Source organism: Acomys minous, assembly GCF_964271855.1.
Source record: "Acomys minous genome assembly, chromosome: 10".
NCBI lineage: Eukaryota > Metazoa > Chordata > Mammalia > Rodentia > Muridae > Acomys > Acomys minous.
The window spans coordinates 71,972,557-71,985,342 of NC_140491.1; the positions used below are offsets into that span (position 1 = coordinate 71,972,557).

The window sequence follows — 12,786 nt, forward strand, 5'->3', positions numbered from 1 at the left end:
TCTCCGTCACCTCCTCTCATCAGCAGCCCTGCTGGCTGTACGCTCACATGCAGAATCCCCTCTGCACTGACGCTCTGGTCTGAGCCACTACCATCTGCCTGGGTTACTACGGCTGCTGTTAGCTTCCACTCACCCTACGATCTGTTTTCAGTCGGCCACTGTGGCAATCCTGCTAGAACACAGGTAGTAGTGCCGCTGCTCTGTCTCTCACCTGACTTGGGGTAAAGGCTGCAGTCCTATTGCCTAGCAGCCACCTGGACACCATGGCGTCTTCAGAGGCTTCTTCTACTCCCCCTCTGCTCAGGCTGCTTCCACCCCAGGCGTCCCAGGCTGTGTCCTGTGCTGAAGCGCTCCTCACCAGCAGCGCGTGCAGGCTGCTACAAAGCCCTTTCTTCCCCTCACCACGGAGCAGAGCATCCCTGACCCCAGGCTCTCCACCATCTGCCTTTCTCCACAGCACCTACCGTCTCCTAACTTGCTATCCCCTTCATTTATCTCTTGTTATGGTTTCCTACAAAAGCTTATGGAATCTCAAGAGCAGGCTTGCTGTCACAGTGCACATAAACTTTGGGTGACGTGAAAAATACACATACAAAAAGAGGCTTGCATTCTGAGTATAGAGTCCATGGACTGTCATACCATGAACACACCCGGAACCCAACCCTCAGAACAGGAAGCATTCCTTCCCCGACCACTCCGTCCTCCCCCAAAGGGGAACTTCTGCCCTTACTTCCCGCACCTAAGGGTAACGTGCCTGTTTCTAAGTCTGTTACAAATGCTAACATGAGCCTCTGGCATTATGCAGATACACAGAGCGATAGTTCATTTTCACTGCCGAATCACAGTCCAATTATGCATAAATAAACCCCACTGATTTCCCCATTGTGGATATTTGCATCGTGTCTTGTCTTTAATGACTACCACTGCCACGGACATTCCAGTATGAATTTTTTTGGCAAATATCTGTTAATATTTCTATTAGGTAAGGCCAAGTATCAGTTGAGCTGACAAAGACTTCCTTGACTTAATTTTTTTTTTTTAAGACAAGGTCTTACTCTATAGACCAGGTTGGCCTGTAACTCAGAGATCCCCCTGCCTCTGCTTTCCGAGTGCTAGGACTACAGTGTATTCTACCATATCTGCCTTTTAAAACTCACATGTAGGTTTATAATGAATGATAATTAAGTCAGTCCCTGTAAACTCCTACTTCGAATGGAAACATACATTATTAATTGCACTGAATGCACTAAATATTCCTTCCTGATTCCATTTCCAATTCTTCCTTTTGTCAGTCTCGCGTTCTCATTGAATTTGACCACACATGTCCCCACCCGACTTCACGGAGGATGGCCATACAGTATGTATGATCTGCAATTTGCATTTTCACTTGACATGATGTTTCTAGGCCACAGTGGAATCGATGCACATTAAAATCCATCCTCCCACTACTGTGGGGTGTACCACTGTGGGAATCACTATGTTTAGCCATCTTCTCAGGCAAATGAGCAACTGTCTACTTCAAGTTTTCAGGTACTTCCACAATACAATAACCTGTCCCCCAGAAAGAAACAGGGCTCCTGCGGCTGCACAAAGGCTTAGAACCCTAGGCATGATTCAACTTGATTTTTTGTCAATCTAGGAAGTGTAAAATGCTAGTTCATTGTAGTTTTTCAATTACATTTTCCTGGTTGCTATTGAGAATGGGGATATTTTCATCTAACTGACCAGTTGTATACTCTATGCGTCATTGAGGTCTTCCCCTACTTTGCAAGTTGGTTGTCTCTGGGCAGGTATGGAGACTGCATTGCCTCTTCTTTATTAATTTAAAGGGTTTCTTGTATGCTGGGGTTGCGAATGTGGGTGGCTCCTATTGTTTCTTTTTCTTTTTCTTTTTGATTTTTCAAGACAAGATTTGTGTAGCCTTGGCTGTCTTAGAACTCACTATGTAGGCCAGGCTGGCCTCAAACTCAGAGATCCACCTGCCTTTGTCTTCCAAGTGCTGGGATCAAAGGTGTGCGTCACCATCGCTGGACTTCCTACTGATTCTTAATTATTAAAGTATTTGAAACAATAATAATGCAATTTCAGTTTTATTTGTGTTATCAAAAATTGTATTGTTAGGCCAGGTGTGGTGACACAGACACTTAATCCCAGGATTCAGGAAGGCAGAGGCAGGCAGATCACTGTGAGTTTGAGGTCAGCCTGATCTACAGAGAGAGTTCTAGGAGGCCAATGCCACACAGAGAACCCTGTCTTGAAAAACAAACAAACAAAAAAAAACAAAAAGCCAAACAAACAATAAATTGTATTGTTCTTGTCATCTGTTTTCAGTATTTTAAGGTAGATTTATATAATCTCTGATTATATTTATTGTACTTAGACTGCCAGACTAAAACACTCTTTGCTAAGGTCTAGAGGGACGGCTCAGTGGTTAAGAGCACTAGGTGTTCTTCCAGAGGACTCGGGTTTGACTCTCAGCACCTACACGGTCTGTTTGTAACTCTAGGTTCAGGGGAATCTGATGGCCTCTTCTGGCCTGTGTGGGTACCAGGCATGCACATGGCACATAGACACACATACAGGCAAAACATCCATATAAAATTAAGAAAACCTTTAGATTATTTGCTTTTGCTTCTCATGAATTTGAACTAAAAGTTATAAGGACAGAAATCAATGTTTTTCTTTTTTTTAAACAGAATAACTATTTCATCCACTTCAGAGATACTATGAGAGGGGTTTGCAGGGAAGTTACTTTTTTTTTTTTTTTTTTTAACCAAGACAGGGTTTCTCTGTGTCAGCCTTGGCTGTCCTGGACTCACTTTGTAGACCAAGCTGCCCTCAAACTCACAGCTATCCACCTGCCTTTGCCTCCTGAGTACTGGGATTAAAGGCGTGCACCACCACGTCCAGCCTGGGAAGTTACTTTTTTAGACAGGAAGTAGGTGAATTCAGAAAGCTGTCACAATTTAAATGGACACACCCATTGAAAGTCTATGTTGGATGAGACATGATCAGGAAGCATGCCAGAGACAAGTGAGCAGCTCTTGTCTATGTTATTTCTGTCTCTTCAACCTTTTCTCAAAAATTGTTAGGAAGATTTCAAAACATAAACTCTAGAAAATAAATGGTGTGGTGAGGTGTGAGGGTGGATGCCCCCAGGCCCGACTCATAGGAAGATGGAAACATGCAGACCATTGTACACACAAGCTTGAGGGTATCCTAGGCAAGACAGCAAGGCCAAATTTCAAATAAAGACAGGACACACAAAAGCCCGGTATGAACTGGCAAATGGTTCAGTAGATCAAGGTACCTGCTGCCAAGCCTGATGACCTTAGTTTGGTTTCTAGAACCTACGTGGTGGAAAGAACTGACTCAATGCGTGTGCCATTGCATACTGCACACCCACACCCCCTCACACACATAAACAAATACATGATTTTAAAAAAGTCAGATGTGATGAGGCATGACTGAAATCCCCACGTGGAGGTGTGGGCAAAAGGCAACAGCAAGTTCCAACCTGTCCAGGCCACACTGAGAAATGGTGTTTCAGTGCTTCCCAAAGCATAGAAACAAATGCAAATGGATGCATGAAACAATGTTTTAAAACACTTGTTACATGTGTTCTAAGTCATCTTTAGAAGTGAAATCTCCTGACAGAGCAGTCAGAAGGAAACCTTTTATTGTTAATTCCATAAGTATATTCCAAATATGTCCTAAAACTCCATCTAATTGTTATATACTAAAACTATCAAAACACCTGGATTACAGAGCTCTTGAAAAGGATACAATGAATGCTATTCCCTTGTGCCAAGTATATTGTTTAAAGGTTAAAAACCAAGAGTGGGAGCAGAGAAACACCTGTAAAGACCTACAACGTTCAGGCAGCAAAGTGGACCTGTCAGCTGATCAGCACAGGAGCGCTTCCGTTACAGTTGGGGACATGCACTGTGCTGCTTAATATTTATGCCTAGCCTGGCTGGGTTTAGAGTCACCCGTAAGTCACACCCTGGGACTGTCTGTGAGGTCATTTCCAGAGAGGTTTAATGAAGAAGTAAAGCCCACCTTGAAAGGGACTGCATTAACCCAGGCCTGGGGTCCCAAACTAAATAAAAAGGAACAAGACACAATGGGGATCAAAGTTCAGTTCTGCTTCCTGACTGTGAACACAGCACACCTGCAGCCACACGGCCACCGCCATGCCTCCTTGCCATGACGGACTGTATCCTCAAATCGTGGTCTGAACAAGCCCTTCCTCCCTTTTGTTGCCCTTATCAGGTTTTTGGTCAGAACAATAAGATGAGCAACTCAAACACCTAAGGCTCAGAAAGTCCAACTCAAACCCAAACACTTTTGGTTTGCTCTTTCCTAGAACCTAGCACATTATATTCAGCATTTCAAGTGGCAGTCAGTGCTACACAGTCTGGACAGAGGCAGTTTCTATTAATATAACTTTTACCCAGCAATCCAAATCAATTACAACCCATTTGAAACTGGCAATCCTGAAGACTCAAGTTCTATCCCTATAATCCAGGAGGAAGCAGAGAACCAACTCCTGAAAGCCATCCTCTCGTTTGTACACATGATAGCACACCTGTGCCTGTAAACACACTAAATAAAATATTTTAAAAAGAAACTTGGCAGGAATGAAAATATACCACAATTTAATAAGCGAAGGAAGTTAAGCTTTGAATGAAATCCTAATTACAAGTCAAAGTTGTTCTGGAAACAATATTAAAACAAAAGTTTTTTAAAAATCAGGCGAGGGTCAGAAGTGGAGATGTGGAGGCAAAGGCAGGCCAATCTTAGTCAGTTAGTTCTAGGTCAGCCAGGGCTACACAATGAGACCCTGTCTCAAAAAACAAACAAACAAACAAACAAACAACAACAAAACAAAATCAGTGTAAACTCAATCACATAAGACAGTCATTGGATTCCGAAGGGGTATTTTTTGTCTGTAGTTCAAGTGTATATGAGGAATATATATAATACAGCAGGCGTGGGGGTCTGGATGAGAACGGCCCCCATAGGCCCACGTTTGAGTGTGTGGTCCCCAGTTGGTGGAACTGTATTCTCAAAGGTTTTGAGGTTTCAAAAGCCACACCCAGCTCCCCCTCCCCCACTAATGGATGAGAACACAAAGCTCTCAGTTAGTAGCACGCCTGTCTGCTTCCTGCAACAGTCATCACGGACTGCCCCTCTAAAACTGTAAGCAAGCCCTCAAGTAAATGCTTTCTTTTATAAGAGTTGCCTCGGTCGTGAATCTGCTCACAGCAGTGGGACAGGAACTAAGATACAGAATAATATACTAAGCATGTAGCTGGAGTATATTGTAGAATTCTGATCATTTGGCCCCTATTGAACACTAAACCTTTGGTAGAGTTAGCTTTTCTTTAAGCTTCACATGGTCAGGACTGGTGCTTACATTACCACTCCCAAAAGAAGCATTGTTTACATGGCAACCTATAAAAAAATGTGAGCATTTGAGTAAAGTTTCATTCATTTCAGTTAGATATTTACTGCCATCCTTCAGGCTCTACAGCAAGCTGTGCTCCAGAATCCCCCAGGGGGATGCTCAAGTTCCACAAACGGCTTAGTGTCTGTATCCCACCTCCACACACCCTCCTGTCGACTGAAATCATCTCCACAGCACCTATAACACCTGACATAACACAGTACTGTAATGCTAACAAGTCTACACCTGTTGACACACATGCACTGCACTTCAATGGATAAAGGAGGAATGCCCAGCTTTACACGATTAATTGATTAATTAATCTGTATGTATGAGTGTTTTGCTTGGATACATGTCTATGTGCCACGTCCCCGCTTGGTTCCATGCAGACCAGAAGAGGGCACTGGATGCCCTGGGACTGGAGTTAACAGATGGTTGTGAGCTGCCTGTGGGTGCTGGGAACTGAACCCTCTGAAAGAGCAGCCAGTGCTCTCAGCTGCTGAGCCAGCTCTCTAGCCCTGAGGAAGACTGTATTAGTATCTCAACCTACGATTGAACCTTGAGTAACAAGGCAGAATGCAAAGAAAGCTAGAGGGTTGCAACGTCACAGCGTGGCTACCCACACCTGGCTCTGTGAACTCCTCTAGGCTTTCATCCAAGAGTTTGATTAATTTCTTTTCAGCAACAAATAAAGCGGTTTCGTACTGAAGCAGGCTGGGTCAGGGAACCAGGCCTATACAATGTGTACAGAGAAATGGCTGAAGTATCAACCGTGCCGCTCCCCATGGCACACCTACCTGTCAGGAGTAGATTGGCACTGAGGGCTGGAAGGAGGGCAGCATCTTTACCCCTTGTCAGTTAGTGTTTGTAAAAAATTACTTTAGCTTCAAATTCTCACATTAAATTGTGGAAATATGCAGATGACCACTTGGCTACAACAGCAGACAAGGCCCTGGAGAAGCTCGTATCCCGCACCCCAGGGAAGCACAGCCTTGTGGGGCCCTCACCTGTGACACTGTGATGCTGCACTTCTTGGCCAGCTCCTCTTTGGCTTCTTCACTGGGGTAAGGGTTGCTGAGGTGTGAGTAAAAATATTCATTCAAGATTTCTGTGGCCTGTTTACTGAAGTTTCGCCTTTTCCGTCTATGACAAAAGCAGGGAGGAAAAATTGAGTCGCAGTTATCATCAGAGTTAACCAAAGGGACAATTAACTAGTACAGTGTGAAAGACAGTGGGTTTCCAATTCATCCCTGTGAGGCTATGTATGACTCCAGGCAGCCTCTGAACCATGGCCCAGCCCTGTCTAAGATATAGCATCATGAAGAAAAGTATAAGAAAGTGAAGCACAATTTACCTTGCTCTTTGTAAAAAAAAAAAAAAAAAAGCTTACTCAAAACTTAATATATTCTAGGTCTTAAACAAAGACCCATGGGGAATGGAACAGACATGCTCTAAACAACTTACAGGTACCCACAGGTTAGAAAAGGGGTATAAAGATATTAAAATAGGAACACGGGCTGGGTGGTGGTGGCCCACTGCTTTTAATCCCAACAGGGGCAGGGGATCTCTGTGTGTCTGAGGCCAGCCTGGTCTACATAATGAGCTCCAGGATAGCCAGGGCTACATCGTTTCAACCTATCTCAGCCCCTCCAATCCTGAAAGAACACAGAAATCAGTAGGTTTGCATCACAGTGACCATACAAAGTGTCATGAAGGAAAAGTGTGAGGTGAAATGACAGTGTGTAACAGGGAAGCAGGACACGGCTACAGACCAGGAAAGGTTTCCTGGAGGAAATCAATCTGAGATCTGGAAATGTACAGGGCTTAGATGAAGAGCAGAGGCAAACAGGAATGGGCAGAGGAAATGGTCTCTTAAGGGCTAAAAGAAGTTGGGGCTCAGAAAAGTCAGGGAGCACAGGAGATGATCTGGAGGGAGAGGCCGGGCCAGATGGCACAGGGTGTGGACTCCACAAGCTTATTCCACTTTTAGTCTTAGTACAACTGAAAACTGTTGAGGTTTAAAGTTTTTCTGTTGGGTCCCCCCTCCCTACCCCAGACAGGATCTCTGTGTAACAGAGCCCTGGCTACTTTGACTCACTTTGTAGACCAGACTGGCCTCAAACTCACAGAGATGCATCTGCCTCTGCCTCCCAAGTCCTGGGATTACGGGTGTGTGCCACCACGCTCAGCTGTTCTCCTGTATTTTTATAAAAGTCCTCAGATGTGCACGTGTGGAGGCACACATGTGGGAGTTGGCGCTCTCCTTCCACCATGTAGGGTCCAGGACTCAGACTCAAGCTATCAACCTTGGCATCGGGAATTTTGATCCAGTAGGCCCTCTCACTGGTCCCACTTTTCATGCATTTTTGATTTGTTTGCTTTTTGAGTCAGGATCTCACTATGTAGCCTTGGCTGGCGTAGCGCTTGCTATGTAGACCAAGCTGCCTCCTGGGAGCTGAGACTGTAGGCTTGTACCACAGTTTCCATGTTCTTAAAGGCCATTCTGCCACTTAGAACAGCTGGAAAAGGGCACAGAAGGAAACTCAGGGACCACTGAAGACCCGGCATCACTGGTCAAGCTGGAGGTGATGGTAAGACGGCACATGGTGGAGCCCCAGAAATAAGAGTCAAGATCCACTGAGAAGGCAGATACAGTAGGAGCTGAGTGAGAGGGAAGAGGAGGGAAGGAAAAATATACACCCAGAGGAATTTTTGGGATTTTCTGCTAAGGCAACAGCCTGGACTTCAGGACAAGTTCCTCACAAAGAAAAGTGCAGAGGGGCATATTTTGCTGTTTCAGCTGGAGGGGTGTGTGTGTGTGTGTGTGTGTGTGAGAGAGAGAGAGAGAGAGAGAGAGAGAGAGAGAGAGAGAGAGAGAGAGAAACATCAGAAAACCAAATATCAACAACATATTTTGGGTAGCAAAAACCTAGCATATACTTGGTGGTTATTATTTCTGTTTTGAAGAATTCCTGCCTGAAAACGAACATCTGTCAGATTTCACTTTAGATTAGCTACTCCGTGACTGGAAAACACCTTCCCTAGATAATTCTCTCAACACTTGCTTCCAAATCATCTTAATGACGTTCTCAACTGTGATATCCTGCACTCAGGCAAGTGAGTGTTAGGGTGTCCGGATCTGCTGGCTACCTCGATATCACTAACATGGCAGGTTAGGTGCCACCCAGCCGGCACAGAGCTCAGTCACGGGAGCAGTTAATGTGGGTTTGATCAAAGCACCACAAGTTTCTGTTCTGAAGGTTCCTCATTTCAATGACTTTTTGGAGTTTAAGCCATTGCATGCTTGTGGTGATTAAAATGAAAAGGAAGAGGGACAAGAGGGGAGATGAGAAACCCACTGAGAAGAGTCAGTCATGTTTTGCAGGAATCACACGTAGCCTGAAAAGGAAGACGCGACACTGAAGCGGGAGCACCACCGAGCACCCCTGCTGAGCAGAGGGCAGGTAAGCAGGGCAGGAAACGCCCAGAACTGACACTTAATATGTCAAGCCGAAGGCATTCTCTATCGGGAGCACACAGGAACGACCTGCACACAAAAATCTACTTTTGCAGCTGTATGTGGGAACTGGAAGGCCAGCCATGGCAGGCTCCTGTCAGAAGACAGCAGTGCGCTGACACTGGGTGACGGCCATCTCTTAGATGCCGAGTGTCTGCTCTAACCGTCCTCACAGCCTGCACTTGGTCATTCCACTCAATTCTACCGCATGGCTACAACATGGAGGCCAGCGACAAAGGCACGGTTGGTGGGAGTAAATACCGGGCAGGCATTTGTTTGGGCAATGGGAACAGTAAAGGAAGGAATGGAAGAAAATCTCTAGGAAGTAAAGTTTGACACAAACGTTTTGTTTAGGGGAAGTTTCAGCAAGCATCAAAACCCCTCAGAGGACAGATTAAAGGCAGCGTAGCCTTAGCTCTGGGGACACTGCAGGTTTATTCCTGAGTGTCTTGCACACTGCACGTATGTCTAATGGGGAAGAGAACATGGCGTCACCTTGTGAAAGGCACACTGAGCAAGGGCGCCTGTCTGGATAGGAGTGTGGGCCTGGAGTTCCTCAAGCTTGCTTCTTGGCACAGACAGGTCAGTCAGAGCCCGACACAAGTGAGGGACGGAAGCTCAGGGTAGCAGTCACTGGAAGGCATGGGACAGGGGATGCTGTGATGCTTTCTTTATTCTTTAGAAAAATGTCCTGTAGAAAATTCACATTAAGCTTATCGCCTTGGTTTCACTCCCCCAGGTGGCACACTTTAAACGGCTGTGCCTCAGGCCAGTGTGCACTGTGCATGAGTCTCACAGCTGTGTAAGTCCCAGGGCCACCACTGAGGTTGGGGACTGGAGGGCAGGCTCAGGGGGTTGGGAGCACCCTCTGCCCCCAGCTCTGTCACTGCCTCGTCCCAGCACTGCCCACTCAAGGCCATAGCACACTTACTCTATGTGGAAGAAAAACAAATCATTTATGTGAATATGTTATGAGCGCAGTTAGTTATATGAAAGCTAAACACACATGCAGTCAACAATAGGAAAGCATCCACAGGAAAGAACAGAAAGTGTTAGCACAGAGTCCCTGCAGATGTGCGCTTTAAATAACTTTCTTATGTTTTTTACTAAAATGATCAAATTTGGGAAAACAAAGTAAACATTGTTTCTGGACGCCACCTCCCAAACTCTGATAATATCAGCTGTTAAAAGTAATCGTTTAAATGATCAAAATACTTTGTATGAAATCCTCAAAAATGTTAAATCAAACAAACAAAAACCATGGTGGATGGGGCTGGGGAAGTGGCTTAGCCGCAAACAGCACTTGCTGCTGGTCCAGAGGACACAGGTTCAGTTCCCAGCATCCACCAGGCTCACAACCTCCTGTAACTCCAGCTCCGGAGGCTCTGACACCCTCTTCTGGACTCCACAGATAGTGCATGCACGTGTATTAAAAGAAAGGACAGACTAGGGACACCTGAAGACCAAGCTCTCCGCACAAAGGAGATTTATTTGCCCCAAAGGGACAAAGGACAGGGAACAAAAGACAAGGACATAGAGGATGAGGGAGATGAAGGGTAGGGGAGGGCAGCAATGGAGAAGGGCACGGGTATTCCCAGAGGACCAAGGACTGCCTCTGAACAGATGAGAATGCATGGCCTATAGGAAAACATCACGTTGGTTTATAAAGGCAAAGGGGAAACTCCATGTTAGCATGAAATAATTAGTTTTAACTGGGCATGCTAATTAGGTGAGCTAATGGAGCCTTTAGATTGCTGGACTTCTATACTTTGATGGCTGGACCTTGGTAGTCAGCCTTGGGAGGAGGAAGTGGCCACATAAGGGAATAGACCTTGGGGGCTAGTTTTAAGTTGTCATCTAATGGTTTGGCAAGGCACAGGGAATAGCAGAAGGGCAAAGCCTGTGAGAGTCATGTTTGCCACACCTGAGCTGGCCAGAATCCCTTCATGTTTAATACACACGCACCTACACACTCACATGCACATACACAAGTATAAATATATAAATCCTTTAAAAATTAAAATATATACCTATATTCTCAGAACATATTCACATATATATACACATAATAAAAAATAAAATAAAATCTTTTAAATCAGCCCATTTCAAAATTTAAGGTTGCAAGAACTTTGCTGTGCTAATGAAAGTAAGCTTTTATTACAATTTTAAAAACACTTTTTTTTTTTTTTTAAATAGGAGCACAAGTCAAAGTCATTTATGGGGGAAAGTATGTCAAATTCTCAAATATAACTGTGTGACATCTTTTCCTTAGTACATTTCCAATAAAGTATTTTTAAAATATCCATAAAATAAAAAGTAGGCATTCATATGGCCCATCAATCAATTAGGTTTTCTAATTGGTGACATATAAGGAAGACACTTGCTATCATTTTGACTGTCAATGGCTCTGTGGCCTGTGGAGGGGTGAGGGTGTCGTGTTATGAGAAACTGCAAGGAAAGGGAGTGAAGAGCCATCCATTTCCAGGAGGAAACCCATAGACGATCATTCAAAGGTCAAAAGATCAAGTATAGAAGAGCCCCTCTTCACACTGTCTCCCTCTCTGGCCTGTCTTTTCTTTCTTCACAGGACGTATCGTCCGACTCTAAGCACTGCATCACCAAGGAGGACACTACGACTTGATGGTGTGTGTCACCTGCTTATTATCCATCTCCTTGGGCGGACGGCAAAGGGAGTCGCTGAAGAAGGAAGAAAGGAAGGGTCGGGAGCAAGCTACAGTGCAAACTAGTGAAAATAACTAAAATGCTAAGATACAAACTAACGCACCCAGGAGTGGTGGTGCAGGCTTTCATGCCAGCACTGGGAGGCAGAGGCAGGCAGATGTGTTGAGTTTGAGTCCAACCTGATCTACAGAGCAGCTCTAGGCAGCCAGGGCTACACTAGAAACCCTGTTTCAAAACAGCAACCAAAACAAATGAAAGAGCAGAAGGAAATATATTAAAACATTTGCAAGACTTTTTTAGACTAAAATTATTGATATCTTTTATCCCTGCCTCTTCTAGTTTTTGAGTTTTCCAGGCTTTCTACAAAGTTCTTGGTATTTTAAAACTAGAAATAGTAATAGTAAACCTTAAAGCCATCAAGTGTTGTGGCAGCTGCCTGTAACCCCAGTGCTTCTGGAGCCTGAGGCAGGATAATCACAAGTCTGAAGCAACTGAGACTCTGTTTCAAATGACGACTTTTAAAGGGGCTGTGGGTGTAGGCCACCGGTACAAAGCTTGCTGTCACATGCAAGACCCCATGCTCCATCTTCGGTATAAAACAAGCAAATGAAAAAATCCAACACCGAAAGTCTTCACAACAACAAGGAATAGGCCACGCACAAAGAGCCTTAAACTCCAGGAAAAGAGTGCTTACATCATGACAGACCGTGGTCTTGTTTTATTTATTTGATCTGTCTTTTAGTGCTAGGATAAAACTGAGGACTTCACGCACTAACAACTGTACTGCACCCTAAAACCGACAGGCGACCACAGTTTTAAGCCAAGTGTCAGGGCACCACAGTGTTACTGAGGGTAAGGGATGATGAAATGGGCTGTGAGGGCTGAGCCTGGGGACGATGGCGAGGCCTGTGAGGGGGTCTTGTGATAGCTTAGGTACAAAAGGATGAACAGGAGCCACTAGACCAAGAGAAAGGAAAGCAGAAAGCCATTATGAAGGACACCAAAAGAAATCAGAGTCCTGGTGACCAGTTCAACAAGACCAGGGGATCCAGGATTTTGCTTAGTTAGGAAAATAGCATATAATTAGATGGCTGTGCCTCCTGCTTGAATCTTAGGCAGCTCTGGCCCGCGGATG

At 44.9% G+C, this 12,786-nt stretch overlaps 1 protein-coding gene across 2 annotated transcripts in view; it reads right to left on the reverse strand.

The window, feature by feature from the left end:
- PBX3 (PBX homeobox 3) overlaps positions 1-12,786 on the reverse strand; it is a 201,479-nt gene that overhangs the window by 23,613 nt on the left and 165,080 nt on the right. For both annotated transcript variants that reach the window (XM_084798857.1, XM_084798856.1), the window contains exon 5: positions 6,460-6,595. In XM_084798857.1, the coding sequence (XP_084654983.1) occupies positions 6,460-6,595 (136 nt within the window). The remainder of the gene's footprint in view (positions 1-6,459; positions 6,596-12,786) is intronic.